This window comes from Eptesicus fuscus, chromosome 7, assembly GCF_027574615.1.
Source record: "Eptesicus fuscus isolate TK198812 chromosome 7, DD_ASM_mEF_20220401, whole genome shotgun sequence".
Classification (NCBI taxonomy): domain Eukaryota; kingdom Metazoa; phylum Chordata; class Mammalia; order Chiroptera; family Vespertilionidae; genus Eptesicus; species Eptesicus fuscus.
Window position 1 is genome coordinate 100185852 of NC_072479.1, and position 17869 is coordinate 100203720.

The following is a 17869-nucleotide window of genomic DNA, read 5'->3' on the forward strand; positions in this document are numbered from 1 at the left end:
ACTCTTTGAGTTGTTGGGTTAGGTAATTTATTACCATTGTTTCTTGTTTTTTGAAGTAGGCTTGTAGAGCTATGAACTTCCCTCTCAGGACTGCTTTCATTGTGTCCCATAGATTTTGGATTGTTGTGTTTTCATTGTCGTTTGTTGCCATGATGTTTTTTATTTCTTCCTTGATGTCTTTGGTAACCCAGTCATGGTTTAATAACATGCTGTTTAGTCTCCAAGTATTTGATTTCTTTGGGTTGTTTTTATTGTAGTTGATTTCCAGTTTTATGCCACTGTGATCTGAGAAGATACTTGATATGATTTCTATCTTCTTGAATTTGTAGAGACTTTGCCTATGTCCTAACATATGGTCTATCTTTGAAAATGACCCATGTGCACTTGAGAAGAATGTATATTCTGTGGCTTTGGGGTGAAATGTTCTGAAGATGTCGATTAATTCCATCTGTTCTAGTGAGTCATTTAGGTTTGATGTTTCTTTGCTGATTTTTTGTTTAGAGGATTTGTCCAATGGTGATAGTGGGGTATTGAAGTCTCCTACTATGATTGTATTACTGTCAATCTCTCCTTTGATATCTTCCAGGAGTTTTTTAATGTATCTTGGTGCTCCTGTATTGGGTGCATATATGTTTACCAGAGTTATTTCTTCTTGTTGGATTTCTCCCTTTAGTATTATGAAGTGGCCTTCATTATCTCTTGTTATATCCTTCACTTTGAGATCTAATTTGTCAGATATAAGTATTGCAACCCCAGCTTTTTTTTCATTTCCATTTGCCTGGAAAACCTTTTTCCATCCCTTTACTCTCAGTCTGTATGCATCCTTTTTTTTGAGGTGGGTTTCCTGTAGACAGCAGATATCTGGGTTTTGTTTTCTTATCCAGTCTGTTACCCTGTGTCTTTTGATTGGGGCATTCAATCCATTTACATTTAAAGTTATTATTGATAGGTACTTATTTGACGCCATTTTTATTCTATACCCCTGTGTACCTTCTTTGCTTCCTATTTCTTTCTTTCTTTTTTTTTTTTTACAGCAGACCCTTTAGCATTTCTTTCATTGCTGGTTTGGTGGTGATAAACTCCCTTAGTCCTTTTTTGTCTGTGAAGCTCCTGATTTCACCTTCAATTTTGATTGATAGCCTTGCTGGGTACAGTATTCTTGGATTTAGACCCTTCCTTTGCATGACTTGGTATATTTCATTCCATTCCCTTCTGGCCTGATGAGTTTCTGTTGAGAAATCAGTTGCTAGTCTGATGGGGGTTCCTTTGTATGTAACTGTCTGTCTCTCTCTGGCCGCTTGTAAGATTCTTACTTTGTCGTTGGTGTTTGCCAACTTAACTATAATGTGCCTTGGCGTCGGTCTTTTGGGGTTCATTTTGCTTGGAACTCTGTGAGCTTCTTGGATTTGTGTGGGTTTTTTCTTCCCTATATCAGGGAAGTTTTCTGTTATTATTTCTTCAAACAGGTTTTCTATTCCTTGCTCAGTTTCCTTTCCTTCTGGCACCCCTATTATCCTGATGTTGTTTTGTTTTGTATTGTCCCGAAGTTCCCTTACGCTCTCCTCAATCTTTCTAATTTTTGTTTCTAGAAGCTGTTGTAATTGGGTATTTTTTTCCATCTTGTCTTCTAGCTCACTTATGCGGTCCTCTGCTTCATCTAGTCTACTCTTGATGCTTTCTATTGAGTTCTTTACAGCAGCGATGTCATTTTTCATTTCTTCTTGGTTCTTCTTCATTTCTTCTTGGTTCTTACTCATATTGTCGAATTTGTCTTCCATCCTTTTCAGCCACCCTATGACCATTTCTCTGAATTCTTTCTCTGATAGGTTGTTTGCCTCTAAATCGTTTACTTCCTTTTCTGGTGATGCCTGTTTCTCTTTCCTGTGGGGGCTGTTTCTTTGTCTCCCCATGGTCTCTCTTCTCCGGATGTCTGGTTATATAGATTTCTCTCTCTGGCGTTGATTTAAAGGTATAAAATACAACACAACCAGGCACAACAGACAAGGCACTGAACAGAATTGTATTCACGATATTAATAACCTCCAATAAAGGTAACCACCAGAGAAAGACAAATTAGGGAATAGGAGTGGAAGAGGGAGAGTAAAAAGAAAGAACAACAACGAAAAAAAACAAAACAAAACAAAAAAAACAACGAGTGTGAATCTGAACTTGGGAAAAGAGCAGAAAGAAAGAAAAGAAAAAGAAATAACAGAAAAGAAAAATAAAAGAAAAAAAAAAGTAAGAGAGACAAGAATGATACTAAGAGAGAAAAGGGGAACAAACTATATATATGGGGAGTAAATTCCACTAGAACAACCACTGTTCCCAGCAAATTCCAGCAACACGAGCCTGGAGATTAATACAAACTGCAACAGCAGATAATATCAAGTGAGGCAAGGGAAAACAAAAGTAAAAAACAAACAAAAACAAAGCAAACAAAAGAACCAACCAAACCAACAAAAAGAATAATCAAAACAATCTCCTAAAAAAGCATAAAAATTCAATCTAATCAACATTCAAGCAAACAACAACAAAAGGCCCGAGAGAAAAATAATTTTTTTAAGGTAGCGTAGAGAGAGGTTTGTATGGATTTGGAGCAGGGGGTTGGGAATTAGATATATAAGTAGGGTGAAGTTTTAGCAGGGAGTAAACTGAAAAAGTAGGGAAAATTTAAAGCCATAAAGGGTTAAGATAAACTGGGGATCAAAATGGGAAAGGTTAGGAGGAGAGTGATGGCATAATGTTAGCTTTGAGATAGGGTAAAGCGATTGTAAGGGAAAGATGCAAATCGAATGTAGGACACTAATCCAAAAAAAAAAGAAAGAGAAAATCAAATGACATTAAAAAAAAAAAAAAAGTAAAATAGTAGTAATAATAGTGTTGATTGAAAATAAAAATGTAATAATTAAAAAGGTGAAAATCGAGTGAGGAAAAAGAAAAAAAAATTAGTTTCTTAAGTAAAAGATGCAAAAAATGAAAATAAAAAAATATGAGAATAAAAAATTTTAAAAATTGAAAAAAGAATTGAAAATTAAAAAATAGGAAGACTAAAATGTGCAGTAGCGGCTGTCATTCACTTCCTCTATTATTCTGTTTGGTACGCCTTTTTCCCAGTCTGGGCGGTATTTCAGTTCAGCTTCATTCCAGGGCTCCTCAGTGTTGGAAGCCAGTCCTGCTTTTTAAGCCAGCCGTGTCTTAATTTCTCGTATTTATTTTTAATTACACCAGAGACAATTAGCGTTTCAGCCCCTGGGTGGCAGTGTTTCTGAATTGACTTCCGGGCCTCTCTAGCTCTTTTTTCTTTTTTTTTTTTTTTTTTCCCCCTCTATGGCACTCACTACCGGTTTGTGGAGGTATGCGCCTCAGAGCTGCCTCTCTGATGGTCACACGCAGCTCTGGTCCCCAGGTTCCGAAAAAACACCTTCCCCCTGCAGTCTTTCAGGGTTTCCACCTGGGTTTTTCTATGTGTTGGGCTTAGCAATCAGAGTCGGAAAGAGCCCAGGTGTGCGGACCGTGGGTCTGTGCCCCAGACTAAGGAGCCTGCACTCCTTTGAAAATTCTTAGTCTGACCCTCCTCGTCAGATTAAAATGAGTTGCTTTCAAGAGGTCACTTCTGTTAGCAGCTCAGAAGACCCCCCTCCTCATTCACGGATCAGGGCAGTTCCAACTGCCGCCGATTTTTCTAGGCACAGACCTCCCGGCTCCTGCCGGTCCTGCGGCTGCCGCGCTTCCCTCACCCAGCGCTTCCCTCACCCACCGCGGGGATTAGAAACCGCCCCTCATTTCAGGCGAAATCTGACCTTTCCGTGGTGCAGTGAAGAGTTTCTTTGAGTCCGACTGTTTGCGCTGATAGGGGACCGGTGGTCTGGTGCTCCCCGCAGCTCAGTGTTTGCAGTTGTCGCGGAAAGTCAGGTTTCCATTAAAATCCTCCTTTCCTTGCAAGATGGCGAGGCGCCCGGCGAGCCCGCAGCTCCAGGAGGGGACCCAGCCCCTGTGGGTGCTGCGCGGTCAGAGGAACACTGCCCAGCACTCCCCCGCCTTCTCCTGGAGTTTAGCTGTCCCTTGGCTTGCCCACATACACTCCCTCTGCGAGCCTCTGCTGCTCCGACTCTCCGCCCCAGGAACAGACTCCAAACCCGACTCTATTCCGTCGCCATTTTTTTCCAAGATCCTGCTTTTTACTTTTTAAAATGAATTTCCTTCATAGCATTCATGACAATTTGTGATCATATTATTATTTGATTCTTAACTTGTTAATTTTCCTTCTCCTCCCCCGGAATGTGATTTATAGGAGGCTGGAGCTCCGATCTGTCTTGATTGCTGCTACCCCCAGCATTGAGCATAGAGCAGCATGTAATAGTTGCTGAATGAATGGACGGATGGATGAATGAATGAATGAATTAATGAATGAAAGGCATCAGAGTGGTCTCGAGTGCTCATGACAAGCAGGTCGCAGCAGCACCAGGAGGGAGGTGGGTACAGACTAAGCCTCAGCCCTCAAGGGCTTTTACAACCCAGAACTGTGAAGCCTCTCCTGGCACTGCCTGTGCACCCTCAACCCCCTAGCTCTGCCAAGGAGAACTCACCCTCCCTCCTCCCTGCCCCTCTGTGCCCTGGGTAGCCTCCATTAAGGCACTGGTGATGCTGCGTGTGTTTGTGCATGTGGATGACGAAGGCTGGACAGAATGGAGGGTATGCATGAGGATCAGGGCACCACTCTGCCACATTCTGAGTATGTCTTGGCTCGTGGCACAGTCTTGAGTGTTCACTTACATAGAAAGTGCTGTAAAACTGTTGTTATGTCTCAGGACAGAAGCATTATGCTCTAATGCAAGCATGTCAAATTTGCGGCCCGTGGGCCGCATGTGGCCCACAACAAATATTTTTGCGGCCCAGCCAATATAACGGTACGTAAGAAACGTTTTAATAAAAATTTCGTAACTTAATTTTCACAATATCCTGTTATACATAATTATTAATAACGAACTACAGTGTTCGATAATAACTGATTATTATAATCGTGTTGCATTCATTTCCCTCACATGCCTTATGCGCAGGCACACCATTTCTCTCCACTAATACTAGCAGTGAATATTTTAGCAGCCAATTGCCACATCATTTGTCTTGTACTGACTTGTTTGGTGTGCACAACAGGAAGTATTTTGCTTTCGGAGAACAAGAAAAATAGGTTTATTTGCGTTACGCTTATTAATTTGTGCAGTTATTCAGTGTCTGATAAGTTAATGTTCAAGAAAAAAATATTAATTTTTATTAAAATGTTCTATTATTTTATGTTAATGATGACTCATTTAGTTCAGCCCTTTGTATTCAGCATGTCTCTATCGAAATAAACCTACGTTTCTATGAAAATTGAAGCTTTTGTTTTTTTGCGGCCCACATAAACTTAAACCTTGTTTATTTGGCCCTTGTTAGCCTTTGAGTTTGACATGCTTGCTCTAATGCTTTTAATTCATGTACTCCGCATAACAACAGTGCTATTATTATTATTTCCCTTTTACAGATTAGGAAACTGAGGCATAAATAACTTGCCCAAGGTTGTGCTACTCCTAAGTGGCAAGAGTCAGGATTGAACCCTGGCAGTGTGACTCCAGAGCCCATCCTCTTAGCCCCTTTCTGCTTCTCTGAGCCTCAGTTTCCTTATCTGCTTAACAGGTCTGTGATAATGAATGAATGAATTAATGAATGAAAGGCATCAGAGCGGTCTCGAGTGCTCGTGAGAACCAGGTCGAAGCAGCACCAGGAGGGAGGTGGGTACAGCCTAAGCCTCAGCCCTCAAGGGCTTTTCCCTCCCCTGGCTACCCTCTCCCCGCCTAGAATCACCTTCTGACAGCTGACTACATCCTGCCTGACATCCGTGTCCGAGTTTCTATCCCGTGAGATTTTGAACTGTTTAGGGGTCATGACAGCTCTTTCCGGACTCCCTGACTTGATGGATGGGAAAGGATACTCTCCTCCTCCCCTTCATGCCAGGGGTTCTTGCTCTTGTTCATCTCATCACAGAGGGCTGCCTCCGAGAGCCCATCTGGGCTCTCTTCACTTCTCTGCTTTGAGAGCTAGAGGCTGAGAGAGGTGCCTGGGTTGGTCTCACCACTTACTTTTTATTCCCCTGGAATCCTTTGCATAATAGCAGTGTGGGTGAGGGGAGATTGAGACTGGTAACTCTGGTAACTGGGTGGGAGGGGGACGAGGGAGAGAAAACAAAAGCCAGAGCAAGAGAGCGTAGAGGAGACTGAGAAATAGACTGAGAGAGGTACTAACAGAGAGAGAGAGAGAGAGAGAGAGAGAGAGAGAGAGAGAGAGAGAGAGAGAGACTGCTCTCATTGCTTCAGGCTAGGTGTGCCTGGTAATAAAAATGGGTCATCTCCCCTAGTGTTGTGTTCCTTTGTTCTAGCCGATGTTTTGGGCATGTATAGGCACACCCATATATGCACATGCATGTACATGTGGTCCATGTGGCCACATAGATCAAGCACCTGTGACAGTATACACACCTCTCTGCTTACCTGTGTATGCAAGTGCACGGACAGGTCTACGAGTGCGTGTAGATTGAGTATGTACAGAATTGTGTGCGGTGGGCGTGCACATCCTCGCTGAAGCCCCATCTCCTCTGGGTGCCTGCCCCATGTTAGTGTACCCTCCTCTCCACGCCTTTGTGCGGCTTTATAATCTTTCTCAGCAACCTTCAGGTTCCTGTCCATGCCCCTGTCTCTACTGAGAGCTTCCTGAAAGAAAGTTCATGTCCTTGTCATGTCTGGACACTTGGGACCAAGATCAAGGCCTGGTAGAGGGGATGTGGTCAGTAAGTGCTGACAGACTGAATGAGTATGTTTGGGTGAGTTGATCTAATTCCAGAAGTATGTGTGTATGTAAGAATATGTACATGGACATGCACACATGCTCCACACCATGGGGGCTCTGGATGTGTCTCAAAGGTGTGCATCAGTGAACCACACCTACAGATTTATGCAATGGTATGCTGGTAAATGTTTGACAATCAGCTCTTCATAAAAAAAAAAACACACCCTGATTTGTAGCATTTGCCCATTTCTGTGGTGTAAACACTCCTACCACTGCCAGTTTCAAAATGGCCAAACTGAACATGGAATTGAGAAGAGATGGCTGTAGGAGGTGGTCCCAGCACCCCACTGGGTTTTTGTCTGTGACAGCCCGTGGTGGGGAGGGCAGGCGGGGCAGAGCGCCTCATGCCTGGGAAAAGACTGCACGCTGGCCCAGCAACATTTCTTCCAGTGCCTGGGCACCAGGGGAACAGGCAGTGTCTGGCTACCCGCCAGCTTCTGTGCTACCCGCCAGCTTCTGCCGTTGGCTTGGAAGCCAGTCCAAACTGATGTTCCTTGTTAGGCAGGTCTAGACACTCACCGAGACAGCCGCCTTCCCTCACTCCCTGCAGACACTCTGGGAGCTCTTGGAGTTTGGCGAGGTTAGCAGTCCTACGAGGGGGAAACTCTAAGCCTGGAACGTGAATGGAGGATGGTGAAGGAATGCTCCAAACCTCCACCAGAAGGGTGGCTGGGACAGTGCGGGTCAGGAGGCTGGGGCCTGGAACCTTCACAGTGCCAGTCTGGACACATAGCTTGTCCTCTCTGGACTCCACTGTGCCTTTTTTCCCAAGAAGGTATAGGTTTTCTGAGCTCTGTGGCTCCTTCCCTGACCCTCTGGGAGTCAGAGCCCTTATACAATCAAAAGCCAGAGAGAGGCCGTGCTGTGGACATGCACTGCAGGAGGGGCCCTGGGCTTTAGGGGCCTTGTTCTGGCCTTTCTCTGACCATGCCCCTCCCATGGGGGCGGGGGGGGGAGTCTATATGCCAACAGGATATACTCCTCCCTTAGCCTGTATTTTGAATTCCTTCCCAAAGGCAGATTCTAGGGCTGGCTACCATCTATCTTGAGTTTGCACTGGTCTTAGGGGTAGCCAAGGAGCGGCTGTTTTGGGTGGCAGTAACTGGAACATGGATGTGCAGGCTGGGATGGGTACCCCCTGTGTGGGAGAGGCCTGTACATGTTGAGTGGAGCTGGAGGTGGGGAGGGAAGGGAGGCTGGGCTGTGTGCTGGGTGCCAGAGTCAAGGGCCCAGGACTGGCTTGCCTTATGCTGCCACTTTTGGGTATGGAAATTAGAGGAGGTTGAGATTTCCAAATTCAAACCGTCAGGATAGAAGAATAGAGCATCATTTTAAAGTTTGATTTTTAGCTGTTAAATATTTAGATTTATGGTATGTGGGCCTCCATTTGTATTCTTGCCCTGGGATTATAAATGTCAGGAGTGAGCCTGGAGGGAGAGATGCTTGTGGGCCCCTGGGAACTTGGGCTGAGTTGAGCAGGGAGTTCTGAGCGTTGGCTAATTCTAGAGCGAAGTTTTCCAGGGTCCCATACTGCAGGGCGGGGCTCCCCTAGGCCTGTGTGGCTCAGAGTGTGCCATCTCTGGAGCCTCTGGGATAGCTGCACAATGACAAGTTTCTTCCCCACATGGAGACAGGGTCTTCCCTCCTAGAGACCCCGCCTCCTGGAGCTGTGCTGCAGCCCTGGTCTGTGGCCGGACCTGGGCCATGACCTCTGGGACTTTCCTCTATCCCCCTCGCTGTGCATTGCTGTGGCTGTTTCGAAGGTGACTTGGATCACCTTCAGCCACTTCAAATGAAAATATTAAAATACCTAGGCCAGGGAATCCCAGCTTCTGTAGTGAATGAGACCTCCATGCTTTTTAAAAAATCTATGGTGAGAGATGTCAGTAGGACAAAATGAAGCTCCCCCCCCCCCCCCGCCCTCTTTTCAGAGCAATGTATCATAATGTTTTCTAAACAGGCTTTGGTCAGCTTTTCTTTTTCCTATTGTCATGGATTGGTTGTGAGTTTACACCTCATCTCTGAGTCAAGGATAATAAATTCAGTAAGGGTGGTGATGGGAAGGTGGGCAAAGAAGGTGTTAGAAGGAGGAGGAGAAATATTTTACAATTTTCCAACAGACAAGTACTTTTCTGTTTGCTTTTTAAATCTTGATTTGATTTTTAAATGCCTTCCTTCCTCCAAGCTTAAGTGGTATGCCAGTTTTTTAAAGTTAAAATGAACTAAATTAAATGCGTTTAATGCCGTTGGGAGGCATGTACAGCTCTCCTTCAAGTAGGGCTGGATACTGGGGGGATTGCTGTTTGGCTGCCTTGAATGGGGCCTTTCTTCACTGTCAAGGGTCCAATTCTCCTGTTAGCATCCTGTTATGGCCTGAATTTTTGTGTTCCCCCCAAAATACATATGTTGGAGCCCTAACTCCCAATGTGATAGTATTTAGAGGTGGGGCCTTTGGGAGGTATAGTTAAATGAGGTCATGAGGGTGGGACTCCGGTGATGGGATTGGTGTTCTTATAAGAAGAGAGGAAGACCAGAACTCTCTCTCTCTCTGAGAGAAGGCGCCATCTGCAAGCCAGGAAGACAGTTCTCACCAGAAGCCTATCTTTTGGCATCTTGATATTAGACTTCCCAGCCTTCAGAACTGTAGAAATAAATGTCTGATGTCTAAGCCATGCAGTTGGTGGTATTTTGTTATAGCAGCCTGAGCCAAATAGAACACATCCCATCTTGCCTTTCCCATCTCTTCAAGTCAGCACAGTCCCAGGGCCCCTTCCAAAATCCTCCCCATTCATCTTGGAGGGGACTGTGTTTTGTGTCCCTCTGAGTATTGTGTCCACTCCAGACTGCACACTTTCATGGGGAAAATTGAAACCCTGGACTGTCACTGGTTTATTTTAGGCAGAAAACTCAAGGACATCATGCTCCAACCTTCTGAGGAACTGTTGTGCTGCAAAGGGAAGGAACTCATTCAGCGTTGCTGGATTCAAAGGAAGAGTGGATTGAAATTCATTGTGCAGAAGAGACTTTCACCAGTGAGTGCTGTCCAGCATGGGCTGGGGTGAGCCCCCCCCCCCCCTCCCACCCCCCACCCCCGGTCATGGAGGAGTGCAAGTATCGGCAAGGAATATTTATGAAAGGACTCATAACCTGACACTCCCGTGGGGACACTACTGCATGGCTTCTAAGCCTCCCATCCCTCATCTCTGAGAATCTCTGACTTTGCGATTGTTTGAAATGGGATGCTAGGAGTTGAGAAAGCAATGAAAGAAATCCACTGAAGTGAGGACCAAGCTATAAAAAAAATCTTTATTTCATGTACCAGGATTTTTTCCTTTTTTTAGTTTTCTGCTTTTTAAAATTTTTTTCTGTTAACAGTCTGAAAAAAAAAAGGACCCACCAAGAAAATAAAATGGAGGTTGGTTTCTTGAACTGGTTTGAGCTGGACATGAGCAATCATCCACCCTGGCAAGCAGTGCCCTTGCCATCCCAGGCCTGGCTTCTTCCCTCTGGGCCCCCAGCCCTTTCTCAGCCAAGCTGGGCTCTACCCACACGAATGGCCTTCTTCAAGAGGACCCCGACCCCGGCCTCCCGGCCCGGCCCGGAGAGAGCACTGATTTCCATCCCGGACACTCTGCCGGAGCAGATTGGGGCCAGCTGTCCTCTTCGGACAGCGCCTGCTCGTTTGTCGTTTGTGGCCTCACCCTTCTGTCTAGTCCTCGAGCCTTTCTGGTGTGGAATCTGGTGGCGTGGAGGGCCAGGCTGGAGTGGGGAGGGAGAGGTCGTGATTTTTGCCCAGACTGGAAACACTGGGTGGCCACCACACCTGGTACTGGCCCCCATTTCTCTGTCCTGGGGCTCTGGGGCCCTGGGGCCCTGGGGCCCTGGGGCCTCCTGGGAACTGCTGGGCTGGGCCGGCAGATCTGCCTTGTGGTTCAGGCTGAATTTAGGGTTCCAGATGCTGCTGACCTAAGAACAGAGCTCTCCTTTCCCAGACAAAAGATGGGAAGGGGAGCTGGGAGTGTGGAAACCCCAAAAGCAATGCTAGCCACTCCCCTCAACTCCCAGAGCTCAAATTAAGAAACTTCAGGCCAGGGCAGTGTCAAGAAAGAGGCAAACCGAGACATGCATATGGGGCAGCAGGGCCCCCCCGCCTCCAGCAGGCTGGGCTGAAATTCAAGCTTTACAAAACGGTGGGGTTTCTCTCAGTCTGAACTGGCCCCTGTCCCTCTGGGAAGAAAGGGGAGCAACACGGGATGCTGCAGACTTTAGTCTGTGGTGTCAGTTTAACTTTTGAGGTTGGTCCTCACCCTGGGACCAAACTTTATAAAGCTCTCCTCTGCATCTCCTGGCCGTCACCACTCCCAGCAAGCCTTGGAGGGTCCTCTTTTTCTCTGACCCCTAAAAAGAGTGGGAGAAGCATGGTGGCTGATGTCTTCTCACAAGGAAGCCCCCTCCCCTTTCTGTGACTGGGTTATGGCATTAAAGGGGACACAGAATGAAGAGTGGCTTTGGGGACCTCTGGTGCCTTTTCCCTCTGTCTGAATGGCAGGATACGTTTGCTCACGTGTGTGTAATTTTTGCTTTGACATTGGATGTGAGGGCAGGGGGTTGGGAGCACAGTGAGGAGGCATATGGTGTGTGTGTGTGTGTGTGTGTGTGTGTGTGTGTGTGTGTGTCTTAACAGCTGACCGATAATTCAGAAATGTTCTCAATGTTTTGGGGCTGGATGGCAGCTATTTTGGTTGTCTCTGGCATCTTCCTCTGGGCAGGTGGCATATCTTTTTAAAAGTCATCAGCGCCAAGAATAAGAATGAGCCTTTGGAGCTCATCTGGGTCAATCCACATGCTTATTACACAGGGGAAACTGAGGCCCAGAGAGGCCACACAGCAAGGGGTTTCAGAATTCAAAGCTGGATTCTAGACTGGTGCCCTTTCCATGCATGCAAGTGATGTGCATGTGTTTGGTGGGAGGGCACTGTGAGCATACATGCCAGTGTAGGGCTGCTGTTCATGGCTTTGGAGGGCATGAGTCATCTTCTCTGAACCCTTCCTCTGCCTGTGTATGGGGATGGAAGGGTTTAGATGGCACGTGTATCCCTGTGAGTGATTCTAGCACTGGGCTTCAAGGACTGTGTGTGTGTGTTTGTGTTGTGCGATCTCCTTCGTGAAGAGAGGACTCTCCATCGTGGTTCTCTCTCTCTCTCTCTCCCACATTAGCAGCGCCTTCCTGGTATAAGGAAGAGATCTTCCGTTATAGGAACTCCCTGCAGCTCCCTAGGGCCTTTTGTCTCTCCCTCCTGCTTTAAGCCCAGCTCTAATCTCTCACAATAGTATTTTTAAAAAATGGATTTGTATATTTGTTTTGTTTTCTCTTTACAAGTTCCCTGCTAAATTTTAAGTCCCCCACCCACCCCATTTTTTTTGTTTTCACAGTTTAAAGCTGGAAAAGAATTAAAAGAAAAATACTATCTGATTTTCTTTCGAGTAAATCCACGTATTATATATTTACATTTATTTATAGTCTGTGGTTTTTTTTATTAAAAAAAAATCACCACTTGTTTTTCCTTTTTCTTTTGTAAAAAGAAACCTTTTTGCAATTTCATTGTTGGACCCACTGAACCCCAAGGGGGCTTCAGTGAGTCTAAGGACCCCCAAAGGGTCAGTGAGCCCCTTTCCCAGGGGACTGCGGGCCTATGAGTCTGGGGGACCACCATCGCCCCAGGGTCATTGGATGGCCCTGAGGTGAGGGGTAAGGAGGGAGAGCTGCTTTATATCCCCAGGGGTGGGGGTGGAATTTCCTGCCCCCAAGGACAGGATCTTGGGGTTTTGACCCCAAGAGGCTCACCCTGAGGATTCCGGGGTTTCTGGGCATCTCAGCAAGCCACCAGCAGCCATCCCTCTCCTTCCTTTCCCTCAAGGCCTAGGAAGTCATCACAGTGGGTTAAGGACCATTAAGGACTGGGAACCTGGGGACTGGGCAAGCCCCAAGTGCACCCCCCTCCAGGTACCTTTCGGACAGGAGGGACCAAGGACTCATGGGTCACCTGGAGGCCTATAACTGCCCCATTGATGCTGGGTGGAGTGGATTCGCAAGCCAGGAGCTTGCCCAGCATTCCTGGGGCACCCATCCAGAGGCTCCAGGGACCTGGCAGTGACCAAGAGGCACACCTGGCCCCGGGGCCTCTGAATCTCCACCCCCACTCGCCCAGGGAGGCAGAGCCCTCTTGGGGTTAAAGGGAACAGAAAAGTAACTCTCCCAAAGCTTAAAAAAACAAACAAGCAAGTAACATAAAGCCCTGATTAAATGCAAAGAACATCTCCTTTCCTTTATGTTCCTTCTCAATTTTTTGCTTTAATGTTATCTTAGTTCCCTTTTATTTTTTCATTTAAATTGGTTTTTATTAAATGTTAAAATAATGGTACATGGGAAATCATGCATTTTCTTTTAGATTTATTTTCTATTTTTAATTTTTATCCTCTCGCTGTTTTTAAAGTTTGTTTTTTCTTCCCTCATTTATGTGTTTTTCACATTTTCTGTTGTTTGGCTTCTTTGTTCCTCTTATATTTTGTTCTTTTTTTTTTTTTAATTTACTTATGTTTTTCTCTTTTTTTTTTTCTTTTTTTCTTTTTGAAGGTTCCCCCTCCCAACCCCCCAGTGGATGGTTTGGTTTCCCCCACCCTACCCCTACCCCCAGGCCCACCCCACGGGCCCGGGCCGTGCCCCCACTCTTGGGCTCTGCCTGGGACCCGGCAGGGCAGGCGCTAGCGAGGGCCCCGTGGCTTCATACGGGGGTGGTCCGGCGGTTGGCTGTGTTGGAGTGGAGAGAGTCTTTGTTTTCCTTCTGGATACAGTTGTGAACTTGGAGGAAGCTGTTATCCCTGTCGGAGTTGTAGGTGGCGGTGGGCGTGGTGGTGGCCTTCAGGGGGTCCCTGCTGAGGGTGTACATAGAGATCTCCGTGGACGGCAAGGTGTTGAAGCCCTTGAGGCCCACGGGGGAGGCGTCCCTGGAGTGTGAGGGCTCGGTGGAGCGGGAGCTGGAGCGGCTGCGGCGCTGATAGCGGTAGCGGTAGCTGGGGATGCGGGTGATGGCGGAGGCCTGGAGGTAGTCCGTGGCGCGGGCCGTGGCCCGCAGCTGTTTGTGCCGGTCGATAAACATGTGCACGGCCAGCACACCGACCATCTCGGCAATGATGAAGGACAGGGCCCCGAAGTAGAAGGACCAGCCATACGAGTAACTATTCTTTTTGGAGTCGCTCTTGGAGGGGTCTCCGGCATTGGCAGATATGTACACTATGATGCCAATGATGTTACTCAGACCTGTGGGGCACAGGGTGGACACGGAGGGGGCGGGGCAGAATCAGAGAGAAGGATGTTAATTTCCAAGCAGAATGCCAGGCACTTGGGCAGGATTAAAGGACATGGATGGTTGCCCTGGCTGGTGTGGCTCAGTTGGTTGAGCATCTTCCCATGCACAAAGGTTGCTAGTTGGATTCCCTGTTAGGGCACATGCCTGCGTTAAGGGCTGGATCCCCTGTAGGGGGTGTGGAGGAGGCAGGCAATGGATGTTTCTCTCTCTCTCCCCCTCTCCATTCCTCTCTCTCTAAAATAAATAAAAACATAAAAAAAAGGGGGGGGGGCAGGGACAGTTGGATGGGCCTTCATTTTCTCAGTGCATGGATAGGCGAGCATATAGGCATGTTGGAAAGCATCACCTTTATCTTTTCACTTGGAGGGAGCCACAAAGGAAAGGACTAATGGAAGCACATATGGAGGAGGGAGAGGAGAGGCATTCAACAACTATTGAGTAACAATAATAATAATAGACATTGTTTATCGAGCATTTACCACCTGCCTTCACTGCTAAGTGCTTTTCCAGGGGGTTTGCACATGAGGAACTGGATCACAGAGAAGTTAGGTAACTTGCTCAAGTCTGCCCTGGCATTTGAAGCTGGTGTGGCAGGGGATTAGGACTGGTGCCCGGAGCCAGACTGCCTGGATTCAAAGCCTTTGGCCAGGTAACCTTAGTCTGGTTTCCAGGTCTGTGGAATGGGGATAATGAAAGACATGCCTTGTAGGGCCATGGAGAGGATTAAGTGAATTGATACATATGAAAGCTGTTAGAGTCTGGGACTTGGTAAGTGCTACTTAAATGCTAGTCATTCTTATTAAATGGCTCATGCTACAGCCCATGTCCTTTTTCTGGAATTGGAAGCAAATGTGACTTGTCATGTAACTGGGCTGAGAAATGTGGTTCTGGTTGCCTGCCTGCTTCCACTGAGGTAGGGTAGGGAGGGGAGAGGGTAGGCCCAGTACCCGGGGAGGGCCTAACTTAAAGTTCCCTTGTCTGTGAAACCTTCACTGACATCCTTAAGCAACGTTTTTAGGTCCTTCCTCTGCTCTTTGGGATTTGGGCCCTTTTCTAAGAGGTGGGAGGAAGATGGGCCATTGGGCTAAGGGACAGGGTCTGGGATATTCCTGGAATCAGTGGGGGGAGGGGGGTCAGCCAGGAGCCCTAGCACAACCTGTCTTCCCCTCAATATGACCTGTTGCAAAGCCCAGGGATTCCTCTCCTCCTTCTTCTCCTCTCTGGTTCAGGTCCTCCCAGCCAGTGAGCACCCAAACCTCAGCCTTCTCCCCACTGGCGGGCCTGGGCTCTGCCTGCCTAGCTCAGTGGTCATTACCTGCAGACACGAAGAAGATGCCAGCACTCAGGATGATGTTGTGTCGAGTCTTGTAGAACTCGCTGGCTGCGATGCAGAGTCCACCCATGAAAAGTAGAATCACACTCAGGATCGGGAAGATGCTTGAGGCCCTCACGGCCCCTGCAGAACGTGGAGGGTCAGGGAGAGAAAGAACATGGCTGTGAGGCTGAGGCATGGTGGAGGGAGGAGACGGCAGCACACAGGAATGGGGTTTTATGGACACAGGACCCAAGTCAAGGTTGCTTAGCAATACCAGGGAGGAGGGAGAGGGAGCGAGCCACTGCCCAGCTCACAGCCCTGCAGGGGCTCATCTCTGCCTACAGGCCCCAACTCCAGTGCCCCTTGAGGCCCATACGGCCCTGTGTGACTTGGCCTCTGCCTATGTTCCCTCTTGTCCGGCCACAGCAAACTTCCCATATCATGTCATTGCATGTCTCTGACTTTGACATACTAAGCTTTTTTATTAGAATATTTTTCCTGCTCTTTTTAACTCAGTAAACTTCTATTCATCCATCAAAACCAAACTTAAAATTCCCATGTCTGTGAAACCTTCACTGACAACCTTAGGCAAAGTTTTTAGGTCCTTCCTCTACTCTTTGGGAGTATTTGGGGTACATTGAGAGGCAGTACATTATAGTGGCCAGGGAATCACATGACCTGGATTTGAATCTGGCTTTAGCTTTTATCAGCTGTGTAAGTTTGGGTAAATTACCTCACCTCTCTGTGCCTCATTTTCCTCATCTGTAAAATGGGGATAGTAATAGTGCCTGCCTCCTAAGGTTGTTGTGAGGATTAAATGAGTTGATTCTGACAGTGCACCTAGGTAAGTCTTTGAGGGCATACAGTAAACATTTGATGAATGGGAGTATCCAGGTGGGCATGCGTGGGGTGAACCCTAGCTGGGTGAGAGGAAGAGGGCAAGGGGTGGGGGGTAGCTGGGTTACTCAGCATTCTCAGCACTCTTTCCCTTCTGCCCCCAGGCAGGGATGGAAGTACCTCCTCACCAGACCTGGATGGTCTCTCTCTGCAAGTTGTTTCTAAGATAAGGTGCTGTATCCCCATCCTGAGCCTCAGCCACACATCTGCACACGCACACATGTATGCTCAGATGTGCACAGTCAAAGCTACCTGCTTTCTCATCTTCAGAAGCACATAGGTTTGGTGAGAGCTTCTTGAAGACCCAGGAGAGAGATAATGTTTGTTGGGTCTTGAGTGGGTACCTAACATACATTATATAACCCTCATAGTAGCCCTTCATGTGCATTTCTTAGCTCCAGTTGATAGATGAGAAAACCGAGGTTCTGAGAGGTGGAGTAAGTTGCCCAAGCCCATCCAGCTAGTGAGTCAGAAGGGGGATTATGCAGTTAGTCTCACCTAAGTTCAAATGTCTGTGTGACCTTGGACCAGAGTCTTTACCTCGCTGAGTCTCAGTTTTTCCCTCCTGTAAAGTGGGAAGAGCAGTGATAATATCCAGCTCACAGGAATGTTATAAGGCCCTGCGCTCAACAGACCTCATGGGGAACTTGCTAGAAATGCAGGTTCTCAGGTCCCGCCTGACCCACCTACTGAACCGGAATGTACATGTTAACAAGACCCTCATAGTAAGACTTGTATGCGCACAACAGTTCATAAGGATTAAATTGGATAATATCTGCATTGTTTCTGACACTTTAAGGAATACAGTAAAAGATAGAATTGTTATGATTCCTGATGCCCCTTCCCTTTCAGTCAGACACAACTTCGCCATGAATTGTCTTGACTTTCCACTGAAGCTGGTGTGGTCTTAGTGCTAAAATCTATCACAAGAAGCAGAAAATATCTGATTTGCTCCATGAACAAGTATTTATTGACCTGTGAGCATATGGAACTACACAATAGCTACTAATATTTAGGGAGCTCTTCCTATGTGCTGGGCCCTCTGATAAGTGCCTTCCGTGAGTAAACCCATCTAAACCTCATACCAGCCCCATGAAACCATGGGCCTCGGCTTTGAGGAGATTCCACATTCCGAAAACAGGCGGTGGCAAACTTTTTCTATAAAGGAACAGATAATAAGTATTTCTGGCTTTGCTGGCCATACGGTATCTATTACAACTACTCAGCTTTGCTATGGTAGCATGAAAATAGCCATAGACAATATGTAAACAAATGTATGTGGTTGTGTTCTAATAAAACTTTATTTATAAAAACACTTGGTGAGCCAGATTTGGCCTGCTAGTTGCAGTGCAGCGCCTCCTGGCTGAGACCCTAATAAAGGCTGCAAGGTCTCGAGCAGGGAGATGCATTG

General features: G+C 46.9%; 1 protein-coding gene across 2 annotated transcripts in view; it reads right to left on the reverse strand.

The window, feature by feature from the left end:
• Positions 1–13661: 13661 nt before the first annotated feature.
• CACNG2 (calcium voltage-gated channel auxiliary subunit gamma 2) overlaps positions 13662–17869 on the reverse strand; it is a 104257-nt gene continuing 100049 nt past the window's right edge. For both annotated transcript variants that reach the window (XM_054718555.1, XM_008144679.3), the window contains 2 exons: positions 15562–15702; positions 13662–14197 (listed from right to left, as the gene is read on the reverse strand). In XM_054718555.1, coding sequence (XP_054574530.1) covers positions 13662–14197; positions 15562–15702 — 677 coding nt within the window. The remainder of the gene's footprint in view (positions 14198–15561; positions 15703–17869) is intronic.